This window comes from Orcinus orca, chromosome 4, assembly GCF_937001465.1.
Source record: "Orcinus orca chromosome 4, mOrcOrc1.1, whole genome shotgun sequence".
Taxonomy (NCBI): domain Eukaryota; kingdom Metazoa; phylum Chordata; class Mammalia; order Artiodactyla; family Delphinidae; genus Orcinus; species Orcinus orca.
In genome coordinates this window covers 92,563,385-92,583,016 of record NC_064562.1, presented here as the reverse complement: position 1 = coordinate 92,583,016, position 19,632 = coordinate 92,563,385, and the positions used below count along the sequence as shown (strand labels likewise).

Here is a 19,632-nt window from a genome sequence, read left to right as displayed (position 1 = left end):
CAGCTCTGAGAGGAGAAGAGCCGTGGGTTAGCAACAGCTCTTCATTTAAGGACCCTGTGTCCATACTCCAATATAAAATAAAAAGTTAAAAAAAAAAAAGAACCCTGCGTCTTTGTCATTCTGACGTTTAGCATAAAGCATGCTCTCCATGCAAAATGAAATCATGTCAGATTCCTCGATTTTTCTTCTTCTTCTTCACATGCATTTTTCAAAGTAATTATCTGCAAGACTATGGAGATGAATATTGGGGTAAACCCCAAACCATTCTCTTAGGTAAATATGCCGGAAGTAAAGGTAGTAGCTGGTAAAGCAGATGTCAAGAAACATGATACCTCAAGAAATCAGTTTTACAAAGTTGTAAAACTTACACATATATTACTATTTAATTGGCTTTAGTTGTTCCTTCTTCATTTGATTCCATGATCGTCTAGGGAAACTTCAATTATTCTCTAAACCCCACATGATATTTCTGCATAAACTGTTGTTAAGTAAATGAATGCTTGAATAAGATTATCAGCAAGACTCTATAAATGTTACTTTCTTGGTAGGTACTCCTATTTTATTTCCTAAAGGATCATAAAAGTAAATGAGGAAGAGGGCTTCCCCGGTGGCGGAGTGGCTGAGAGTCCGCCTGCCGATGCAGGGGACACGGGTTCGTGCCCCGGTCCGGGAAGATACCACATGCCGCGGAGCGGCTGGGCCCGTGAGCCATGGCCGCTGAGCCTGTGCGTCCGGAGCCTGTGCTCTGCAACGGGAGAGTCCACAACAGTGAGAGGCCCGCGTACAGCAAAAAATAATAATAAATAAATAAATAAATGAGGAAGAAACAACTAAAGACAATTAAATAGTAACATGAGTACCTTCCCTTTAACTGTCTCTTCTCTTTAGAGGGTAGTGAAGATATGATTTTGTTATGACATTTGTATCAAAACTCAAGCAGGAAATACATGGTATATTAAGAAATCCCGACAAACAAATCCTGTTTGGATTCACACCGTTGTGTCACCTGGGCAAGTTCACATCACTTTCAGGGTACTGGGGAGAGGAAATGAGATACTGTCTGTTAGGCACCTATTATGATAAGGCATAGAGTAGACTTTCAAATAACAATAGTTCTCTTGCTCTTAAATACTGGGTCTTCTATGATGATTTTAAGACCAATATCTCACTTTTACAATTCCATAGGTGCAGCCCCCTGCCCATGCTGAGAATGAGAAGACCTGGCAAGAGATATCAGATGAGATCAAGAAGGTATTTAAGGTTGCTGTAAAACTGTTATATGAAAAGAGGAAAATGAAACACAGCCAAGCCAAGAGGTACCTGTTCTCAGGTAATTTTTATGCATCTTCAGTAAACTGAGGAATAGATAAATAATAGATATATTCGCCGCTTCCCTTTTATGGTTCCGCAAATTTAGTTGCATTTACTGCCTGATGAAATTTAATTTTTCTACATGTTTCCATCTCCTGGGGAGGCAGGTATTCTTTTTATTCAAAGATAAGCCTTTACTTAACTTGAGGAATTCTCCAAAAATGTGACATTAAAAGAACACAGAGGAGGCTGGATATAATAGACCAGACTCTGCCACTGTTTCTCAGTTGAGCTGCTCATTCATTCACTCAGCAAACACTTATTGAGTGCATACCATATGCCAGGCACTGGGACTACAACAATGACAAAGAAGGCAAGGTCTCTGCTCTCCTGGAACTTACTTTTTTAGTGGGGGCAGCGGGGATAAGTGATAGGCAATCAGATAAATGAACAATATCATTTCAGAAAGGATAAGTGCTACGAATAAAACAAAACACAGTAACAGGATAATAGGGATTGATGAAGGCTGCGGGGGGTCCAGATTTAGATGGGGCAGGCGGTAAGGAAATGACTTTCGAGCCAAATGACAGAACGAATCAGAGCCGGCAATGCCATATCTAAAATAGAGAATTCCAGGCAGAAGAATTACCAGGTTCAAGGTCCCTGAGACAGGAATGTGCTTAGCAAATTCTAGGAGCAGGAAGAAGGTAAAGGTAGCCAGGCTTGGAGGAGGAGAGACGAGATAAGAAGGTGGGCACAGGCCATAATAAGGACCTTGTGTTTTATTCTGCTGTCAACAGAAATAATCAATAAACAATCTCTAATAGGAATAGAAAAGAATTTTATTTGAGCCTGAGGACTATAGCCCAAGAGACACAGATTTAAGAAGTACTTAAACTGTGTTCCACCTGACTGCAAAATGGGGGAGGCTCATATAGGCAAAAATCACAAAGTTACAGTCAGTCGTCCCATGAGTCATTTATCAAGAATCGTCATTGGAGCTGGCAAGAAGTCAGGATGCTTGTCAAATAAGGATTGGTTGGGGTCTGAAGTGGTCGCACAGGTACAAGGGGAGACCTTGAGACCTAGGCAGATGCTAGCAGATATTGTTTTAAGAACGACAATATCCTTGTATCCTTGAGTCTGATACAGCTCAGAGAATTCAAGTTCTCAGTGATACAGGAACATGTCTGAAAGCACATCCCAATGGCCACCCGGCTCCATTTTGAATGCCTGAACCACAGTTATTCCGTTTTGATTTTTAAATGGTTAAATCAGATTTTAGTGGTTAAATCAGATGTACAATGCATGTTTGACAGGCCAGAAGACAGGCTGTTGTAGTTAGCATAAACGTCAATCCAAACCATGTGTAAGCCAGAATGACTTCCCATACCTGTGACAATTTCTTCCATCACTGGGTAAGATGGGAAGCCATCGGAGGTTGGGAAGTAAGGGAGTGGCAGGATCTAATTTAACCTTAAAATAAAAGTCTCCCCAGCTACCGAGCAGAGACTCACTTGTGGGCCTTTCTCAGCCGTGGAAAAGAGGCTTTATTTTGAGGAATTGCCCAGGAAACCACATATCTGAAGAAATATCTCAGTCACAGTTTGCAGGGGACAAACACGCCTGGGTAAAAGTAATCAGTTAAGTAGCATTTATTTTGAGAGTTGATAGTAAAGAATTATTGAAGAAAAAGCAACAATAGTTGCATTTTCAGACTGGTTTTGTGAATGGTGTAGCAAAACGTTTGTGAAAACCGAAGAAGCACTTGGTATCATTCTCCTTGGATATACATGTATTTCAAGCTCAGAGGAATTACATATAATTTTGACAAATTCATTCTCCTGACGCTGTCAAAAAATTAGGTCTTATTTTAGTTCTCCCTAAAAGTACTAAACTTGGCAGGAATAAGTACTATCTTTAGAATATACAGGTTAACATATATCCTTATTCCTTTGGGATCTTTTTGACCCATTTAGAAGCCCTGGTTCTTCAAGGGCAGAACTACCCAGTTTTTAAAAATATGCTGTATTAGGAAAAAAATACCAAGAGCAAAAACTTTCCTATTCCTGATGTAAGAGACACCAGTTAGGGGAGGGTATCCTCTCGCTTAGAGTCAGACAGCTCAAGTGTTCAAATATTCATCGGCAAACACTTTCTCTTAATTTTCTCCACACTAAAGAACATGGTCCACATGGATAGCCATATGAAGATTAATAATCTCATACTATGTAGTACGAACTACTACACGAGGACTATTTTCCACTTGGGGTTACATCTTAAAGATATGCATGATCATGAAATTTTTATTTATTTTACATTCCAAACTCATTTTAAGACAATGTCTGCACAATGAAAATTGCTGAAGAAGGGCCAACTCTTTGAAATGAATAGAGTATATTTGTTTTGTGCCTGTCTCTCCAGGCTATCAATAACCAATGTTGTGGTTGGACCAACCCTTGTGCTTCTTACTATGATTGCCAGATACCCTTCGGCAATCGCCATCAGGAAAGTTTGAAAAAATAAAGCCTTATTACTCACAGGAGCTGGCAATTACACAGCACACCTGGGGCCACACAGCAAGGTCACAGAGAGAGAGAGAGAGAGAGACAGAGAGAGAGAGAGAGAGAGAGAGTGAGAGCGAGCGAGAGAGAGCGGACATCGGGTTTTGCTTTTACTGGGCTCACTCTTTATTGGTGAATTTAAAACATAAGAGCAGGAATTTAAAGCACAGGAAGAGAAAAAAAACAAGTGGCCCAAAATTCCAGTGATTACTGAAATCAACCAAGATCTCTAAAACAAAGGAACCTCAGTGAGTGGAGGTGGCCTGGCTCTGTATGTGTGGTTGTTGATGAGTTTGTTCAAGATAGCCATCATTGAGGTGGATGCATCAGCAATCAAAGCTCAAGTCAGACACATATTACAAACAAACAAACAAAACCCCCCCAAAATGTCAGGGTTTATGCTACAATAGTACTTTAATATTTTTAAGCATACCAGATAGAACCTGGAAATGTGTACTATTTATATTTGAATGTATTTTTTCACAACACTTCCAGTTTTACCTTTTTAAATAACAGGAAAGGAAGAGAAATAAATTAGACTCCAAAACAGTGCCCTACTGTGAATGCCACAACTGAGTGGTCTTGGGAATATTAGAGAGCTGAATGTCTCATGAATGATAGCTGCCAGGGCTGGGAATCTCCCCCTAGTTTTACCTTCATCAGGTTCTGTGATGGTTAAACTTTAGGATATTAAGGAAAACGCAAAGACAGAAAACAAATACATTATTCTAGTAAGGGGGAAGCTTATAATATTCATTGACAAATAAATATCAGGAATTATTATTAATAAAAGTCCCCTAAAATGTTGAGGATGCACTTTGCTTCTAAAAATAACTCTACAGAGTTGATTTTGTCTCACATGACTCATTTATTCAGGGATATTTATCAACCAGACATTCTTGCATACAGCCTCTTTTTATCCCCCTGAGCCAAGCTTGGATGGGCTCTACCAGCTTGATTTGTCTGTATCTCTTTTCATGTTGCATTTATGATCTACACGCCTGATTGGCACTCTGTTTCCATAGAGGTGATAACGAAGTCAGGTTACAGTTGGTCTGTTTTCTGGAAGTCGGGGTGACAGTACATATCTCTAATTATCATCCATTACATACAGATACTGCAGGTGGATCACCTCCTTTCTCTTCATGTTACTCGGTATACAGCACTGGCTAACCTAGTGTGCCCCTAGCATTGTACCCAGATGGTTGGAAAAGAGATGGGCCAAAGGCTGCTTTCTGCGGGAGCTCATAATGTCCAGATTTCTTACATCTTCGCCTGTCTACATTATAACAAGTTCTTAATCTTCTATAAAAAGAAGAGTAGACATATGTTACAAAAGCTCCTTTAACTGGCCTCCTGAACCAACTTGCCGGAATAAAACCCTTTGTAAAACATACTGATGTGAGGGTTTCCCTGGTGGCGCAGTGATTGAGAGTCCGCCTGCCAAGGCAAGGGACACGCGTTCGTGCCCCAGTCCGGGAAGATCCCACATGCTGCGGAGCAGCTGGGCCCGTGAGCCATGGCCGCTGAGCCTGCGCGTCCGGAGCCTGTGCTCCGCAATGGGAGAAGCCACAACAGTGAGAGGCCCGCGTACCGCAAAAAAAAAAACCAAAAAACATACTGATGTGAATGGCACAGCTCATTCAACACTGGTGGCTATACACATGTCTTTTTTACTTAAGTCACAAATTTTTATCAATTGCTATCATTACTGGAAAAAAACAGTATCACAGAAGTTCTGCTAAAAGGCACCATTTTAAAATAAAATTCCCACCTTCCTTAAGAGTTACTCTAGAGAATACATCTATGTTCTAGGTTTTGCTCGATGTCAGCATTGTGGCCAGCACATTGAGATGTTCTCAGTTACGACCAGACCCATCCCTCCCCCCATGTTTCCACCAGATCCCAGCCCAGTAGTCACCCCCTTAAGAGAGCCTCCCCTGACTTCTCCAAGTGGGTTAGACCTCCGGGTGGGTTTGCTCTCATGGCACCATGTTATTCACCTTCACAGGCCTAAAAATAATCATAATACATTTGTGGGACTCTGTGATTCATGTCTGCCATCCTCCACTGGACTGTAAGCTTCATAAGGGTTTGTTTTTTTTTTAAACATTCTCAATTTTCTCTTACCATTGTATCCTAAGAAACTAGCAGCGTACCTGGAACATAGTAGATGCTCAATTAAGACCAACCGGATGAAGAAAAGCAGAAAGGCAGAGGAGGAAGGGAGGGCAGCCCATTTTAAAAGCCTGCTTGCCTTAAAATTCATTTCCATTGGTTTAATTATTTTATTTATTTTTTATTTGACTTCCCTAAAACCATGCGTAAATGATATTTTTATTACTACTGATCCAATTTTCAATGTTCTTATGGGGCCTCAAATGATTTAGAATGCTTATTTACTTTTATGTAAACATATGTATTGTAAGCCCTAACATGGTTTCTCTCACAAGAAATAAAGCTACAAACTAAGTCATTTTTCTGTACCTGCTCTGATGGATATAATGGTATTTAACAGTGACATGGATAATGGATAAATAAAATCAGCACATAAGTATATTTGAACCCGTTTTTATATTTTTATTGCCACGTATCTGTCTGGGGTACAATGCATCTCAAACAAAACGGTGAAACCACGTTGTAAGGAGAGACTGAGAAGGAAGCAATAGACTAGATACATCACTTGGCCTCTTCCTCATTCTCTCCTGGCCCCAGTCCGTGCCTGCTCTCCACTCTTAGAACTCCTGAAGTCTGGGAGGGAAGCCAAACAGGAACTTAAGTGTCAACCGTAAGCTTGGTATGCTTTCTTTCTTATGCTTATGTTCCCTCAGGTTGCGGAGGAAATTAAATCATTTTATTTAGAACCCATTGTTCTGGGCTCCAGGCTGTTTAGCAAAAGACAAATAGGAAATTAAGGAATTGAGAAATTATTCTAGAGACGACTCTGCTACACACTATAAGCAAAATAAACTACCACTAGTGACTTGAGAGTTATGCGCTCGGAGCGTGGGTGTGTTGCATCTTTGTTCTAGACAATAAACTCCTTGCTGTATTTTCTTTCAGCTATAGAGGATGAGTTTGACTTTGCTCTAGGGAAGCAAACTCCAGCATTCCTGAAGAAATGTGTTTGCTATATTAGGAAAATTGCTAACATTGAGCGTTTCGTGAAAATCCCGGAGATGGGAAAATACATGGATATAACTGGAGCAGAACCAAGGATTATTCGGGACCCAGAAGCCCAAGAGAAGCTGATAAAACTCCGGGATGAGTTTATTCCTACCATTGTTGCATCATCTAATCTGAGAGTGTACACATCTGTTACTCATTGTGACATGAAACTAGGCTATTCCCAAGAAATAGAAAACCATTACATAGAAGGACTCGGTAAACAATTTTATGAGGACATGATTGACATAATTCAGGCCACGGTACAACAGAATTTTGACACAGAAACGGATACACTCTACGACGAAATCCTTCAGCATTCATCACTATGTAAAACATATGCCTCCTTCTACGAGTACAAATGTGAATCTCTAAACATCGTGCATAAATACATTCTTCCAAGCAAAACAGGGCACATCAACCCTCTTGTTATTTACGGTGGACCATGCACTGGGAAGACCCTTCTGCTAGCTGAAGTAGCAAAGAAGGTAAAAGCCTATTCTTTTACATGTATATTTGTAAAAAATTTTACTTTGCGGAAAAGATCAACTGATCAAATTCACTTCCATTTTCTGTGTTTACTATGCGAATTATAATCGGTCCTTTAGGAATGGATACTTCAGTGTTTCTCTTTTGCTGGTATAACAGTTATACTGAAAGAATAAGACTCACGGGGTCCTATTCTAGAATAGCTTTGTTTTGTCTCTTACTGTTCAAACTCATGTTATGGGGCTAGTTCTCACCTAGATAGAAACTAGGGCAGATCTCACAACTCTTCTCATCACTCTCAGCAATGACAAGCACTCCAATCGCTTCTGGATATTAACTCCATCTCAGTTCAGCAATTACTCTGTCCAGTCAAAGATGATAATTAAAACTTCAGTCTACATCTCCCTGCCTGAGCCGAGGTCGCCCATACACAAGGCACCTCCAGTGGGAAATAGGGACACGGCCACCTTCTCTTTTCTTTCAGCACACAGCACTTCTTCCCCTCTGTCCCTAACCCCAACTGCACTTCTGACCCCTGCAGGGTTGTGGTTTAGGGGCTACATCCCCTAAAGGTAAGGTGGCCGGAACATTCTTATATGACCAGTACTGTTCTGACCTGGGTTCGGCACTCTGGTCCTGGCAGGTGTTTAACACTTCCGTTTCTTCTGAGGTCTTTTCATGGTTTCCCAAAGGTCCTTTCCCTCCCCCATCCCCCACCTTGTCCTCACTGAGCATCTCTCACCTACAGTTCCCTAGGGTGACACAGGGAACTGCATTGCTTTTCTATCTAGCTGGTCACCTCCATAGCTCCTAGGCATCCAGCAACACACATTTCTAGTATCTTTCTTCCAAGAACCTCTCCACAACCCAGCAAACCCCCTTAGACCTGGGAAAACAGAACCGACAGAAACCCTCGTCAGCTCACGCTTGCCAGTGGCCCACATATGATACATGGGAAACACTCAGGTATTGTTTTGCCCTGAGAAACTCCAGCTCCAATACGGCAGCTCTCTTATCACTCCTCCATCAGAGCAGCTAGCCAGCCTCATTCACTCAACCTCCATATTCCTCAGATGTCATCAGATACAGATGGCCATGTCTCCCAAGCCCTAGGGGGCGTCCTGAAAGTGGTCCATTGCAGCCCCTTTCCCTAGGCTAGAAGTGAGGGGTGGGCATCTCTCAGCCCTCCCCTTTGGGAGTGGGGTGGTGAGAGATACATCCTCATCTCCCACTTTTTTCTTGGCCTCTTGCATCTCTTTTTCAGGCTGGAGGTGGGTAGTCCATCAAAGGTAGCAAAACTAATTTTCAAAACTCCCTTTCAAGCCTTGCAAGATGGGCCGGAGCTTCTATCTGAATGCGGTATCTATTGTCTAAACTGGCTGACACTAGTACCAGTTTTAACCTCCTGTTACACTTGCTATCAAAGTCTGATGGTTTATATTATCCTGGTGTTACTTCAGAATCTTTGTATTGTTCTTCCCATGGTCAGTGTCTTACGAACAGATCTTTCTTTAACTTTGTGAACATTCTCATGATTTATCACGTGCTACACAATTTCAGGTAGGTCATCTTGAGGACAAGAACTGGAACAATTGTGTTGCACCTTATGGGGGGATTACGTTCCAAAGTAAGGTCACAGGAGACAATCAGGTGTATCAAGCTTATTAGGTTGGCCAAAAAGTTCATTCGGACTTTTCTGTAACACTTATGGAAAAACCTGAACGAACTTTTTGGCCAGTCCCAATACTTGAAAAGTCCTGAGGAAGGCCCATTTACAATCTCTCAATCTGCCAAGCCCAGCTGCTGGTTTTTCTTCTTGTGTTAGGATGTGCTTTCTTTCTTTAACTGAACACCCAATGAAACGGCAGGCTTACACTTAAGGGACATGTCGCATCAAAATAAACGTGTGCATGTGCACGTGTGTGACTGTCTGTCTTTGAACACTACTTTGTACATGCATCTTCAAACTTTAGAATTATTCCAAGGAAGCAAGATAGTAACACTACAAGGGGAACTGAAATCAAATGAGAAAACATTGGTGTATGCATTTCACCCTCACTCTGGGGCTTTTTCCTTGTGGAGCAGGGGAGGGTAAAGGTGGTTGGAGGGCCAATGTGCATGTGATGCGACCCTGTGTGTCTAGCATGGGAGTTACGTGATGTGTGCCGATATGCCTGTATACATACGCAGTTCCCGTGGCCAGTGTGGTGACAGTTAGTCAGGTTTCTGAGCTCTCGCTGTTGCAGATATGTTGTCCAACCACCAGCTCCCCTGAGGAGGCTTGCCTATTTCCAGGTCCCCTGCCTGGACTCTGCCTGCTTCTCCTACCTCCTGGGGAACATCTGCTCCCCCCACCCCCTGCCACCCCCACCAACAACAACCTGTGCTCTCGTGAGCTCATGTTCCTTGTAAGGATGCAGACAGGCATCCCATGTTTATCTCCAGGTTACCTCCTGTGCAATCGACTTCTCCTTGGATATGAGCTCATGATCAGAGGGCCATTCTTTACAGACATCACACATCCCACAACACGTGATTGGGAGGAGGGGGGACGATGCATATAATCACCATAAGCCATCCACACAGGGACAAACAAACTGTCTTCCGTTTCTGATTTGCCACCGAAGGACAGCTGTAAAATGGCAACATTACCTTCCTCCAAATTAGCTTCAAAGGTTTGGGCCAAACACCGATAACGAGTTGCTTATTTTCCTTAACAGTTCATTCTGAAACTGACATCCATGAATCTTTTCTAAACTTACTCATATGTTAACCTGAACTACCAATTGGGGAAACAAGTTTCATAAACTTACTTCTTAATGTGTTAAATAATATGTCCTTTTCTAAGAAGTATCCTCGGTGAATTCCAAGGATTACTGAATAGTATTTTCTCCCTAAAAATATACTTTGGAGTGTTTTATGCTTTGATCATATCCCTTTTTGTCTTTACCTTTCCAGACAGAAAAATATTAAACCTAGCACCCCCCTCATATACTTTATCTCTTTAACTATACAATTTAAAAAGGGAGAGTGGCAGAGAGAGAACACTAGAATGAAGGTCAGATATGACTTCTACTCCATTTTCATCTCTTGGTAATCACTTAACTCCAAGCAAGCTATTTTTGGCCTTGGTTTCCTCTTCTGTTACATGATACTGTAATCCCATGTGTCCTAAAGAGAGACAATACGAGGCCTGATGACTGCTTGTGTTATATAGTAAACTGTCTGTTATAAAGCACAAATTCAGCAAAACTCGTTTAACCAGCATTATATAGATTTTTACGGTAATGATAAAAAATAATCATAATGATGACCCTATAGCATCACAATAAAGTGTCTCTGAATCATACAAGATTATATTCAGTATCATTTTAGTGCTGAGTATTTTTATTGCATTCTAATTAACTGGAAATGTGGTCAGCCACATATATAGCCTTATGTGATCTCAATTAAGGAAATTATTTGACTCAGTATAATGTGTAGGTCATTACTTAATCTATTCATTAAACAAATATTCACCAAGCACCGACCATGTGCCAACAACCAGGCCAAGAAATGGAAATTCAGTGATGAGAAACTAAGCATACTAGATATTCAGGTTTACAGTTTGTGAAATGCTTTGTAACTTTTAGAATACAAGGTAAATTCTGCCTTTGATTGACGAACACTGTGATCACCATTTTAATACCTTTAGTAGAGGGAGCCTGAGGGTCTCACCTACAGACTTTAGTGCATGAGCTTTCTGACAGCTCTCTGACCATCTCAGGCTTTTCCACTTCCTGGTTCTAAGGTACTTTCTGCCTGGTCAGGGTTACCAGAAGGCTGATCTCTGCAGAGGGCAAGTGTTGTTGCATGTGACCATGTGAATATATCTCTCCATTCTAAACACCACCTTTATGTTCTAGGCTTATGGCTGGCTACATGAAGACACAGGACCAGAATCTGACCCAGTCATAGTCGTGAGGTTTCTAGGAACCACAGACATGAGTACTGATCTTAGGACTCTCCTTCTAAGTGTCTGTGAACAGTTGGCCGTGAACTACCGGTGCCTGGTTCAGAGCTACCCTAAGAAGATCCATGACCTCCGCGACTTATTTATAAACCTCTTGAATGAGTCTTCATTGCAGAGACCCCTCGTGGTCATATTCGATGCCCTGGAGCAGCTCTCAGAGAGCCACGAGGCCAGGAAGCTCTGGTGGCTCCCGGTTCACCTTCCCCGATTCGTCCGGATTGTCCTCTCCACGCTGCCCAACAAACATGGGATCCTACAGAAACTAAGGTGCCTTATCCACGAAGAAGACAACTACATCGAGCTGATTCCCCGGGACAGGAAGATGTGCAGCCAGGTGCTCAAACACCAGCTGCTGCGGGTCAAAAGGAAGGTCACGTCGGGCCAGCAGATTTACGTGAACAACGCCTTCTCCAAGTGCACATTGCCCATGTTTGTGAACCTGACCTTTAGGGAGGTGAGAAACTGGCGATCTCACAGAGACGTCGATGAATCCTCCCTCTGTGTCACCGTGCACGAAAGCATAGAGCAGCTCTTCTGGTCCTTGGAGAGGAAGTGTGGGCAGAAACTCGTCTCCCGGGCTCTAGGTTACATCACCATGGCCAAAATGGGTTTGAGTGAAATGGAGCTGGAAGACGTGCTGGCCCTTGACAACAGTGTGATGAATGAGCTCAACGAGAGCGTCAGGCCCAGCAATCCCCTGAGGGTACCTTATCTGTACATCGCGAGGCTCAAGGAGGGGCTCAGTGGATACTTAATCGAGAGACACGTGAAGAACATCACCCTCCTGGTCTGGGCCAACAGACACCTGCAGCTCATAGCCCAGAAGCTATATCTGCAGGATAACAGTGACCTGCATGAAATGCATACCATCCTGGCAGACTATTTCCTGGGGGTCTGGTCAGGGGGCAGAAGGAAAGCTTTCTGCCTTGAAGACCCCTACCTGAATGGCTGTCTTGACTTAGAGAGCAGAAGCCTGCTTGAGGAGGAAAAGCATTTCACGGAGCAGGCTTCCTTCGACAGGCAGGCCCCGGACCAGCCCTGGGTCTTTCAGTGCAACCCACTGGAGCCTGACATCTTTTTCGTCAACCATCGGAAAATGTGTGAGCTCCTGCACCACCTGACGAGGTGTGGGAAAACCGATGACCTGCTCTACGGCATCATCATGAACTTCAGCTGGCTTTACACCATGATCAAAATTGGCCAGTTTGACAAGGTGCTCTTGGACATCGAGCTGGCTTACAACTGCTCGCAGGAGAAGGAGCTGAAGTTCCTGGCGAGCACCCTCCGCAGCATCAAAACCAAGGTCGTCGCGTTCCCCGGCTCCCTTTCCGCAGAGCTTCAGCAAAGACTGCTGCCCGTCGTGAGTTCCCTGCCCAAACTTAGACACCTTCTTTTAGAATGTGACAAAGATGGGCCCAAATACTGCTCCATCGTGCCATTACACTCATCCATGGATGTGACCTATAGCCCGGAGCGTCTTCCCTTGTCATCTAGTCACCTGCACGTCACCGAGATTCTGCCCACCTGTAACCCCAGTACGGTGCTCACAGCTTTAGAAAACGGTTCCATCAGCACGTGGGATGTGGAAACACGTCAACTACTCAGGCAGATCACGACGGCCCAGTCTGTCATCCTGGGCATGAAACTCACCAGTGACGAAAAGTATCTCGTGGTGGCAACGACAAATAACACCTTGTTGGTTTACGACAATGTAAATTCTTGCCTCCTGTCTGAAGTGGAAATCAAAGGGACCAAGCATGGAAGCGGCTCCACCTACATCAATGGATTTACACTGTCTGTCAAACACGCTCTGGCCTGGCTCGAAGCCAGCAAAGACGTCACTGTCATCGACCTGCTCTACAGATGGCCCCTTTACCAGTTCCACTGCTGGTACGAAGTGACCTGTGTCCAGTGCTCTCTGGACGGCGTGTATGCCTTCTGTGGACAGTACCTGAACACCACTACCATCTTCCATTTAGGGAGTGGAGAAAAGTTATGTACGGTGACGTCTGAATTTTCAGGTGGGTTTGTGAAGTTCCTTCTTATCTTGGACACGGCTCAGGAAATGGTAATGGTAGACAGTGAGGGAAGCCTTTCTGTTTGGAACACTGAGGACATCTCCAACCCCCAGCTGACCGATGACTTTGACTGCCGAAGAGAAGATAGTGAAGTGGTCAGCGTTGAGCTTTCAGAGGACCAAAGTGCAGTTCTGATCTGTAAAGCCCTCAGCATCGAGCTCTTAGATACCGGTATGTGGAAGGTGGCTGAAAAGTTCAGAGCAAAGCACAACGAACGCTTTATATCGGCTGTGCTGTCCAAGAATGGAGACTGCATCATTGCGACCATGGAAAACACCTCGGCCGTGTTTTTCTGGAGGCGGGACACGGGACAGTGTATGGCGAGCTTACAGGAAATCTCAGGTACCATAGTCAAGTTGGTGAAATCCAGTCATCACAACATGCTGCTATCTTTATCCACCAGTGGTGTTCTCTCTATCTGGGACATAGATATAATCACAGCTATGTCCAACATAGATAAGACTGGAAAACCCATCCAAAGTCTGGTGTTACCCGCTAGGGGGGAAATCATTTACTCCCTCGATGGCTCTGATTGTGTTCACAAGTGGAACTTCAGCAGTGGGTTCCTTGAAGCAGTATTTAAGCATGAAGGAATAGTTGAACACTGTGTGTTGACATCCTCTGGAGACGTCATGGTGACATCGGATGACAAGAGCAGCCAATACGTCTGGCATACCAGCAGCGGTGAAAACCTCTTCCGAATTAATGGGCAGAGAATATCTCAGCTGCTGATTACCCACAATGACCAGTTCGTGGTCTCTCTCTGTGAGGAAAATGCCTCCAGGGTTTGGAGACTGGCCACGGGCCACAGGGTATGCAACATCCTGACCACGCTGCAGAATGCCTTCATAACCTCTGCAAATACCTTCGTGGTGGGCATGACCAAAAGCAAGGTGCTGGCAGTCAGTCTTTGGACGGGAAGCATCACCAAGAAGGTCTGCTGCGAAGACGGCACCACCATTGTGAATTTTAAATTGATCCCCGATTGTCCGGACATCATTGTGTTTATCACGTCAGCCGAGACGGTGAATATCTGGAGCCTGACAGATGAAGTGATCTGTCGCCGTGTGCAACTTCCAAACAACTTCCTGAAAAATCTAGAGGATTTTGAAATTTCCCCCAATGGAAAGCTAGGCATTATTTCCAGGGGAGATGAAAATATCAACGTGCTGGATTTACACAGCGGTAAATTACGGGTGGTTCACGCCTCTGGGGTCATCTGGAGGCACAGGTTGTCTCGAGACGGTCGCTACCTGGTATACATTTGTTTCCGAAACGGGGAGGAAGAGGATGAAAATGGTGCGATATCCAGTTTGATTGTCATGAGACTGGCCGATGGCAAAAATATCGGTGCTTGCTCCCTTTACAAAACTCCAACTTTTCTTGCCCTCTCCCAGCGGCACCTGAACATCATTGTGGGTTTTGACGACGGCAGTATAGGGATATACACGGTGGTGGACCGCGTAGACGCTGCACTGAAAATTAAAATAGCCACTTCAAATAGCAGACAAATTTTCAATAATGCGACACAGACATCCAGGCCAAAGTGTCATAGTTACTGTTTTAAAATGTCTGTGGATTGCTTATGGAGAGAGTCCACTGAGGTCTTTGCAAGAGACAGTCCCATCACAGTGAGTGACTCCATGGAGCCCAACGAGGCGACGCCCTCCAAGAAACACAACTCTTGCTATGACCGGGTGTGCTCCGCCCTGGAATCCAGGGGCCACAGCTATGCCCCTGACAACTGAAAAAATGTTTTTCCTGCTCAGCAGAAATACATAATATGTAAAAGAAAAAAAAGTATCTTCTGTATCCCAGATGATAAACACTCATTCTTAAAGGACAGGAAAGATGCTGGAGTCCCAATGCTAATTATTGCCATGCTCATGAAATGTACAGAAATGTGAAATTGGTTGTGAGGTTGGTCTTCTTGACAAAGTGTATCCAGGAACGAAGTCTTAACAGAGAATTTCTACAAATCGCATTTACATGGCTATATCAACTGGAAGTTAGAGGGTAGTTTTTAAATTAACTGGACGGGAAGAAGCAGCTTAACTCATCCCATTGTCCAGATGAGAGAGGCTAGAGCTACATAGAGACCATTTGGACTGAAGTTAGTTCTACAGCAACTGGTTGAAATTTGTAAACACAAATTGCTGTTGGACTTCAAGTGATTGTGTGGATAACTAAACACAGCCTTAATCTCTCCTTACATTTTATGATCCTGACAACTGTGTCAATCCAGTCTGCAGATGGAAGGTCTAAAGGTGCAAAATAATGTAACAAAAATGCCCAGATGTACTCCCAGTTTCCCAGGAGAAAGGATGTGAAGTGTGAGGCCACAGACTGACTGGGGCAAGAGCTACCTACCGCTATCATAGGGCTACTGAACACACGGAGTCGGTCTTCATTAAAATACAGTTGTGACAACTGCATGCAAGGGTTTCTGTATAATGGAACACATGATTTTTAAACTATTTTCTGGGCTGCAAAAGAACACATTTACTAAGAAACCACAATCTTTTCATGTCATTTTGAAATGTCTATTTGTGCTGGGTGTAAAAAAGAGTTACAGAAAGGGCATTACAAATTTGGTCAAAACACCTGTTCATTGCTATCATTGTACTAACAAAAGGCTGTGCTATGGAAGTCAGTTGTACCGAAGCATAAATTATTTCCTAAATCCCTGCAGTAAATCTTAATAGAAGGAAAGCTTTCTCGACATGCCATCTATGGAATACTGATGACATCTGCCTTACTCTCATTCCTCCTCTTTCCTGTGTAAAACGCAGATAGCTGACCAAATACTCTGGGACAAACTGAATATGCCTGTCTTTGTGCTAAAATATTCTGTAAATCTTAAGGGTGTCCAAAGGCTCTTTACTGTCCCTGTTTGTACTCACTTTCTTACTTCTACACACTGTATGTATCCTTCTTTATCTGTCACCCTTTCTGCCTGAGGACTCTCTAGAGCCTTTTATAGTCTTCTCCGTTTCAAAGCAGAAGCTGTGAAATTGGTATTCGATGTTTTTAAAAACTACTCCTCCTATTTAAAAGAAAATATTACATCTCAAAAGGGGAAAGTGATTTTCTTCCTTCCCTATCCTCCTCATGGCATGTCCTTGGATGCCTTTCCAAAGGGCGTCAGTAGTGGGGGTTTGGTTTGGTTTGAAAGGGACAGTGGTGACTTGAGAAGGCAGAATAATGAACAAGGAACTGACTTGCTTTCAGTCCAGCTCTGCCATGAACTCATCCAATATTCGTAGACAGATCTTTTAACCGCCCAAATGTATTGTTTTTGTAAACTGCAGAATAAGGGTAGCGATACCTCCTGCTATTGCTCTCATAGGGATGTGAGGGAGAAATGGGAGAAAAAAGAGAGTGACATCTAATGGTTAACGCTAACACAAGAAACAAAGTGATTTAACCCACCGGGAATCCAAGCCAACTGTATGTCAATTTGGAAGGCGGCTTGACAGGTAAGCATACAGAGATGTGATTCCAATATAGACACCCACTCCCTAGTGAAAGACTTTTTTTTCAGTATACTCCTCCTGGTCTAGCTACCAGCCAGGGAGGTGGTAGCCCAGAGAAGGCTCAGCCCACATACAGACCACGTGGAGTTGACTGAGTCAATGCTTTTTTTTTAGCTCTTCGGAGGCAACACATTCTCATTCCTGTCATTATCAGTTGGACCTCCATGCTACACATTTCTAAGAAATAAATGTCTAGATGGATTAAATGTAGTGTGTGAATGTTCTATGTAACAGCCAACAGAGTTTAACAAGTGACTTGAATGATTTTTCCTAACTTGTTTGCAACTGATAGCTCATATTGAATGTTTTTATGTAAACTTTGTATTGTTGGGAAGAATTACCCAATCAGAGATCTATATTTTCATAAATGTTACATTTAGTTAAATTTTATTACAGAGTTGTTACACTAGAAAATTATTGCCGTCTTCAAAAAATGTACAGTCTTGTGTAGGTATTGTTTGTATGAATAAAAGATAAACTACTTAGATTTGTGTGGCGTTTGTTTTTCTCCCCCAACTTTGGCAGATGTAGTTAGAGGTCTTCAGTAATAATAGCAATAATAATAATAATTGTTCATGCTTACTGAGTGCTTACTGTACACGAGCTTTGCATGTGCTAAGCCATGTAATCTTCACAACAGCCAGGTGAGGTATGTACTGTTAATACTCCAAACGTACAGATGAAGAAACCTAAAAACAGAGGTCCAGAGGGAATCGCTGAACAGGATTTCAATACACCATCAATTTTTTTGTTGTTGTTAACTTCTCAAAGCACATAAAAATAAAGCATTGAGTATCCTGCAGGAACTTACTGCTAATGACCTAGAAGATATTTTCTAATTTAAAGATTAGAGGCCAGGCTAGGCTCTGAAGATCACTGGAGGTCTTTGCAAACTCCCAGGATTTTCAGGTATAACCGTAACTGCAATAGTTGCAGTATTCATCCAACAAATATTTACTTCGGCATACAATTTGCCAGGAATACAAAGATTAATAAATAGTTTATACCTTCTAGGACTTCAGTCTTAATAGGAAAACAGGAAACAAGTTCTATGTGTAGTACATGAAGTTTGGTTCTCAGAGAAAATGTAGAGGAGTGGATCGTTATTATTTGCATAAAAGCATTTCATATACATGGAGTTTGTTGTTTAATTAAATATCTTCCTTCCTAGGGTCAAGAACACAACAAACACTGTGCTTGCTATGTCTAAGTCATTATGCTATGCCTAGGATTTAAAAATTAGTCACGCACAACCCCTGCCCTCCAGGATCCTATAATCTAAGGGAGGCGCAACTAAATTGGATGTAAGACAGACTGTGATTTAAAAAAAAGTTGTTAGCCAAAACAAAAAAAAGTGAAAAGTGAAAGCCAGGTACTGAGGATACACTGCAGAGGAGCAATTAACTCTAACTGGGAATCAAAAAGGATGGCAAGAGGAGGTGACAGAGAGCAGTGGCTTGAAGGATAAGTAGGACTTAGCTGTCAGAATGTCAGAAAGACATTTCAGGTGGAGGAAGCTGCGTGAGCAAAAACAGGGAGCGTCAAAGTCTACTTAGATGACTTCAAATGCTATGTGGGGATTTTAAACTTTATTCGGTAGCCAATAGGGAATCATGAAAAAGTTTTTGAGAAGGGGAATAGCCTAGTTGAAATGGTATTTTTTAAAATGACTGGGGCAGTAATATGTCAGATGAATTAGAGATGAAAGAGACCATAATCTGGGAGACCAGTAAAGAGACTATTGCAAAGACCTGAGATAGAAAGTATAAGAACTCGATCTTAGGGCAGTGGCAGTAAAATTGCTAAGAAGAGTGATTTCAGGATGTCACTGATAGAGGTGGGTGATGAAAGAGAAGGAAAACTCTAATTCCAGTTCCAACTGAAATTGAGTGGAGAGTAGAGTTACAAATGTAAAAGGAATAGGTTAGGAGATGAAAATGAGGGAAATAATAAAGTTGGACCCAGAGAGTTTAAAGGTTAAGACATCCACACAGGCAACTGGTAATACACGATCCATTCAATGAAGAAACCTGAGCTAAAGATAAAGAATCCAACCAGTAATCTCTTTCTCAAAAGTCTAAAATGCCTAATATGGCACTCGTTTGGTTGTAATGTAAGCCAATACCATAACCTTTTTAAAAGTTTGTCTCTTCTTTTCTTTAGAACTATATTGACAAATTTAGAACTATACTGACAAATCCACTCAAACAAATTAGCTTTCTTAGCTTCCATAACTCATCAGCGGAGAACAATTTATATGCCAATGAAAACATAAACACACCTAAAAACCTAAGTGAATCGTGGTGTTTCATTCCCACACACATGACGCACGGCCTCTCACTGTTGTGGCCTCTCCCGTTGCCGAGCACAGGCTCCGGACACGCAGGCTCAGCGGCCATGGCTCACGGGCCCAGCCACTCCACGGCATGTGGGATCTTCCCGGCCCGGGGCACGAAGCCGCTTCCCCTGCATCGGCA

At 42.8% G+C, this 19,632-nt stretch overlaps 1 protein-coding gene across 1 annotated transcript in view; it reads left to right on the top strand.

The window, feature by feature from the left end:
- NWD2 (NACHT and WD repeat domain containing 2) overlaps positions 1–18,671 on the top strand; it is a 205,096-nt gene extending 186,425 nt beyond the window's left edge. Inside the window, exons 5-7 of the mRNA XM_033421638.2 lie at positions 1,186–1,330; positions 6,939–7,528; positions 11,435–18,671. Of these exons, the coding sequence (XP_033277529.2) occupies positions 1,186–1,330; positions 6,939–7,528; positions 11,435–15,367 (4,668 nt within the window). The 3' untranslated portion in view covers positions 15,368–18,671. The remainder of the gene's footprint in view (positions 1–1,185; positions 1,331–6,938; positions 7,529–11,434) is intronic.
- Positions 18,672–19,632: the final 961 nt, after the last annotated feature.